The sequence below is a fragment of the Mandrillus leucophaeus genome, unplaced genomic scaffold, assembly GCF_000951045.1.
Source record: "Mandrillus leucophaeus isolate KB7577 unplaced genomic scaffold, Mleu.le_1.0 Scaffold137, whole genome shotgun sequence".
Taxonomy (NCBI): domain Eukaryota; kingdom Metazoa; phylum Chordata; class Mammalia; order Primates; family Cercopithecidae; genus Mandrillus; species Mandrillus leucophaeus.
In genome coordinates this window covers 1056016-1061173 of record NW_012101332.1, presented here as the reverse complement: position 1 = coordinate 1061173, position 5158 = coordinate 1056016, and the positions used below count along the sequence as shown (strand labels likewise).

At 53.7% G+C, this 5158-nt stretch overlaps 1 protein-coding gene across 3 annotated transcripts in view; it reads right to left on the bottom strand.

Moving 5' to 3' along the window:
- The window catches only part of CATSPERG (catsper channel auxiliary subunit gamma), a 33630-nt gene that overhangs the window by 20161 nt on the left and 8311 nt on the right, over window positions 1-5158 (bottom strand). For all 3 annotated transcript variants that reach the window (XM_011973327.1, XM_011973329.1, XM_011973328.1), the window contains exons 4-7: window positions 4107-4251; window positions 3708-3834; window positions 3462-3534; window positions 1158-1313 (exon numbers count right to left, since the gene is read on the bottom strand). In XM_011973327.1, the coding sequence (XP_011828717.1) occupies window positions 1158-1313; window positions 3462-3534; window positions 3708-3834; window positions 4107-4251 (501 nt within the window). The remainder of the gene's footprint in view (window positions 1-1157; window positions 1314-3461; window positions 3535-3707; window positions 3835-4106; window positions 4252-5158) is intronic.

The window sequence follows — 5158 nt, the reverse complement described above, 5'->3', positions numbered from 1 at the left end:
AAAGAAAGAAAGAAAGAAAGAAAAAGAAAAAGAAAAAACGAGCAACAGTCTCTATTTCAGTCATTCTCTTCCAGGGTCTCTTTGTTATAGCATCTATACCTGGACCCCAACCAACAAAGGTGAAGCGAGCTGTGCAGGGGGAGGATCTGTTTCCTGGGGGCAGTGTGGAAGGGAGTGGTGGGGAGAGACAGGAGCAGGGAAGACAGGAGACAATAAGATGAGACCATCAGGGAGAAATCCCCATAGTTAGAGAACAAGAACAAGGCTGCGCACGGTTCTCTGTTCTCTGGGTAAACCAGTTCTCTGGGTAAACCAACCTGGCTTGGCATTCTGACTGTAGCTGCACTAATTCCAACATATTTCTGTCGCTGAAGCCAAAAGATCCTTACTTCAGACACTCTCTCCCTATTATGGGATAATATAGGCTCTCAATGCCTAATAGGAAACTCTTGGGCAGAGATGTATATTGCAATGCAGAATTTTCCAGAGTGGAGAAGGTAATGGCACACATATACCATTGGTTATGGAAGCTATTAACCCTTTTTTTTTTGAGACAGGGTCTCGATCTGTCTCCCAGGCTGGAGTGCAATGATATGATCATAGCTCACTGCAGCCTCAAAGTCCCAGGCTCAAGCAATCCTCCTGCCTCAGCCTTCTGAGCAGCTGAGACTACAGACTCATGCCACCACCCCGGCTAAGTTTTGTATTTTTGGTAGCAATGGGGTTTCACTATGTTGTCCAGGCTGGTCTCAAACTCCTGCTCTCAAGTGGTTCTCCTACCTCAGCCTCCCAAAGTGCTGGGATTATAGGCATGAGCCTCTGCACTCAGCTGGAAACTATTAACTTACATCATCCTCACAATAATCCTATGAAGTAAATATAAGTATTACTACCATGTTACAAATGGGAATCTGAGGGCCGGGTTGTTGAATGCCAAGTCCAGGGTCAGGCAGCCAGGTGGCGGCAGAACCAGGATTTGAACCTAGGCCTCTGGCTGTAGAATCGTGTGTGTTTTTTCTTCATGCTATCTGCCTCTCGTGGCGACTGATGTGTCTGTGGGGACCTCTTCTAGAGCCCCAGGCCCCCACCCTATTCCAGGGGCTGAGGCCCAGCTCCCTCCAAGAGGCCCCGCCCACCATCTGCCCCACACCGTTCACCTCCACCAGAGAGAAGTCCTTGAAGCTGGTGTCGGTCATCAGGACGTACTTCTCATTGGGAATGCCTCCCAGGATGAGCACAGGTGACTGGTCCACAGTGTGCCACAAGGGCCTCGATGAGATACCCACAAAGTACTGGGGCATCAGGTTGAAGAGCTGCCAGGGAGGGACAGGAGGGACGCCAACACTCCCGCCACTCTCCTGAGGCTCCATCTCATTTAGGTCCAAGGCCTGACCTGGACCCACAAGGCCCCACACAATTTGTCCTTCTCACTTCCTTGACCTCATTCCTTACCATTCTCCCCCTCACCCCCTCTCTCCCAGCCACACGGCCTCTTCTCTGCTTCTCAGACCTCCCAGGCACACGCCCACCTCAGGGCCTCTGCTTCTCCTGATGAAATGCTCTTCCCCTAGTATCCATGCGATTCTCTCCTTGGAAGCTTAAACTTCTCAATGAGGCCTTTTTTTTTTTTTTTTTTTTTTGAGACGGAGTCTCGCTCTGTCGCCCAGGCTGGAGTGCAGTGGCCGGATCTCTGCTCACTGCAAGCTCCGCCTCCCGGGTTTACGCCATTCTCCTGCCTCAGCCTCCCAAGTAGCTGGGACTACAGGCGCCCGCCACCTCGCCCGGCTAGTTTTTTGTATTTTTAGTAGAGACGGGGTTTCACCGGGTTAGCCAGGATGGTCTTGATCTCCTGACCTCGTGATCCGCCCGTCTCAGTCTCCCAAAGTGCTGGGATTACAGGCTTGAGCCACCGCGCCCGGCCAAGGCCTTTCTTGACCATCCTATTCAACATTGCACTCTCCTTCTGCACAGACCCAACTCCCGTTGTCCTGTTCCATTTCTCTCCAGAGCACTTACCACCCTTTACCCTACTACGGAATTCACTTGATTTTCACGTTTACCAGTTTGCCAGGTTGCCATCTGTCTCCCCTACTACAGTGTCAGCTCCAGGAGGGCAGAGATTTGGGTCTGTGGGTTCACTGCTGTGTCCCCATGATGCAACAACGTGTGCTCAGTAAGTGCCTGCTGAGTGACAGCATGAATGAATGGGTGAATGCACCGGGATTAAGAATATGGGTATGAGGCCAGGCGTGGTGGCTCACGCCTGTAATCCCAGCACTTTGGGAGGTTGAGGCGGGTGGATCACCTGAGGTCGGGAGTTCGAGACCAGCCTGCCAACATGAAGAAACCCCATCTCTAATAAAAATAAAAATAAAAAATCATTAGCTGGGTGTGGTGGCATGTGCCTATAATCCCACTTACTCAGGAGGCTGAGGTAGGAGAATTGCTTGAACCCGGGAGGCAGAGGTTGCAGTGAGCCGAGATCACACCACTGCACTCCAGCCTGGGCAACAAGAGCGAAACTCTGTCTCAAAAAAAAAAAAATTGCATATGGGCATGGGCTGGGCGCAGTGGCTCACACCTGTAATCCTAGCACTTTGGGAGACCGAGGTGGGCGGATCACTTCAGCCAACCCTGGCAACATGATAAAACCCTGCCTCTACTAAAAATACAAAAACTGAGGGGAGAGTATCACCTGAGCCTGACGAGGTCACTCTCCTGCACTCCAGCCTGGATGATGCACTCCAGCCTGGATGATAGAGTGAGTCCTCGTCTCTACAAAAAATAAAAAAATTATTAGCCTGGCGTGGTGATGGGCGCCAGTAATCCCAGCTACTTGGGAGGCTGAGGCAGGAGAATTGCTTGAACCCAGGAGGTGGAGGTTGCAATGAGGTGAGATTGTACCACTGCGCTCTAGCCTGGGGGACAGAGCAAGACTCTGGCTCAGAAACAACAATTAACTAATTAATTAAAAAGTTAGCTGGATATGGTGGTACATGCCTGTGGTCCCAGCTACTCGGGAGGCTGAAGTGGGAGTATTGCTTGAGCCCAGGAGCTCAAGTCTACAGTGAGCCATGATTGCAGCACTGCACTCCAGCCTGGATGACAGAGCGAGGCCCTGTTTCAAAAAAAAAAAAACAAAACATATGTGTGTGTGTGTGTGTGTGTGTGTGTACAGGTATGTACAGGAGTCAGGCAGATAGGCAGATAACTTCAAGACTCCTTCCATGCTGAGGGACTATGGGAAAATGGTTCCATCCCTTTGGGACCTCAGGTGTCTCCTCTTTATAATGGAGTATGTCCCCTCAAAGAGTCACTGGGGAGATTAATGGAATCTTCATGTGGGGCCTGGCATGAAGTTGGTGCTCCCTAAATGGGATCTGCTGCTTATCTGGGAAGTAACCAGGGCGTCAGCGTAAGGCCCAGACCATTGTCTTTTTCCCCTGCCCAGATTCCCTCACCTCGTCTCCCACAGTGAATTGGATGTTATTGTCCTGGTTTCTCTTCAGGAAGCCATTGATATTCACCTGGAACCTAGCAGCAGGTGCAGGACAGGCGCAGGTGAGGTCCCAGTGTCAGGGGTTCCACAGCTCGCAGTTGCCTCTCTCCCCATTCTCTCCCTTGGATCTCCCACTGGCTCCTCTGGGGACCCCGGGGTGAGGAGTTCCCCTGGAGTCCACCCCGGCCCCTGGCTTGGGAAAGGATACCTTTCATCTGGAATGAAGGTCCCCAGGCCATTGCTGCTGACGTCCACACGCATGACCACACTGCCATTCTTGATAGGCATGGGCGTGTACCAGCTCATGCTACACACTTCCTCTGCCATGCATGGCTCTGCAGGGAGGCCCTGGGCACTGAAATTGCTGGGGCCTCCCAATGGCCGGTTCCAGGCCCCAGACCACACTGGGATCTCCCCACAACTCCCCATACCCGCCTCCATGCCATGGGTCCCACTGGGGCCTCTGTGTGGCCCCATCTAGGCCATGGAATGTGCTGAGCTCCTGCCCCCCCCCACATACCCTCCTCAGATCATGGCCCCACGGCGGCCCCCAGCAAACCCCAAACCCCTGCCAGACTGCGACCCCTCCAGCCTCCCCCAGGCCCACCTTTGCTGCGGAAGGGGGCAGCCTCCATCTGGATCTGTAGCTGCTCTATCTTCCAGCGGTAGAAGTTGACTGGCGACTGGAAGGTGACCAGCACCACGGGCTTTAGCCCCGTCAGGTGGCCCATGCGCACCAGGTCCTCAGAGTGCTGAGGGTGAGATGGCCCCACGAGTGTGTCCTTATGGTAGCCTCTGGATGCCCCCTGCCTTGAGCCCACCTCGAACAGCCTGCCTCCTGGGCTGGCCGGGGGCAGCACACTGTCCACCATGTGATGGCCAGAGGACATGGTCTAGGTTTGGGACTTGGATGGGGGATGGGCCAGCCTAGGAGGGGGCAGAGGGGTAAGGGGCTGTGGAGGGAGTCGGAGGCCTTCCTGGAGGAGATGACTCCAGAGCCAGTGTCTGCAGACAGAATGTGCATGTAGGGAATACATAGGGAAGGACAGCATGGGATGAGCAAAACTGTGCAGGTGGGAGGGATGCTGGGAAGGTGGGAGGGATGTGGCACCTAGGGTGCTGCTTTCCACTCCGGGAATTTCCAGTTCCAGCTTAAAAAAAAAAAAAAAATTAGAGAGATGAGGTCTCACTACATTGCCTAGGCTGGTCTTGAACTCCTGGTCTCAAGTGAGCCTCCCACCTTGGCCTCCCAAAGTACTGGCATTAAAGGCATGAGCCATCTCATCTGGCCCCCAGTCTCACTCTTGAGGTGGGCTTCCACTGTCTCTGCAGCAGACTTTCTGCCACCTATGCAAGTCAGAGGACAGCCAGGTTCTGGGCCTGGAGCTTGGGGTGAGGGTGGGATGGGGTAGTTACACAGGAAGAAACTGAGGATGAGGGTGACAGGGCATGCCTGGACAGCCTCCAAGGGATCTGGGATCCTGGCTGGATAGAAAAGGGTGGGGAGCGCTTAGAGTGGAGATGAGAGAAGAGGAGAAGGATGTTTCAGGCACGCGGACCAGCACCAGTGAAGGCTAAGAGGCGTCCCCGAGAGAAGGCGGCACTCAGGCCACCAAGGGGAGGCCTTGGTCGCTGTGGGACCAGGGCGAGGGATTTACC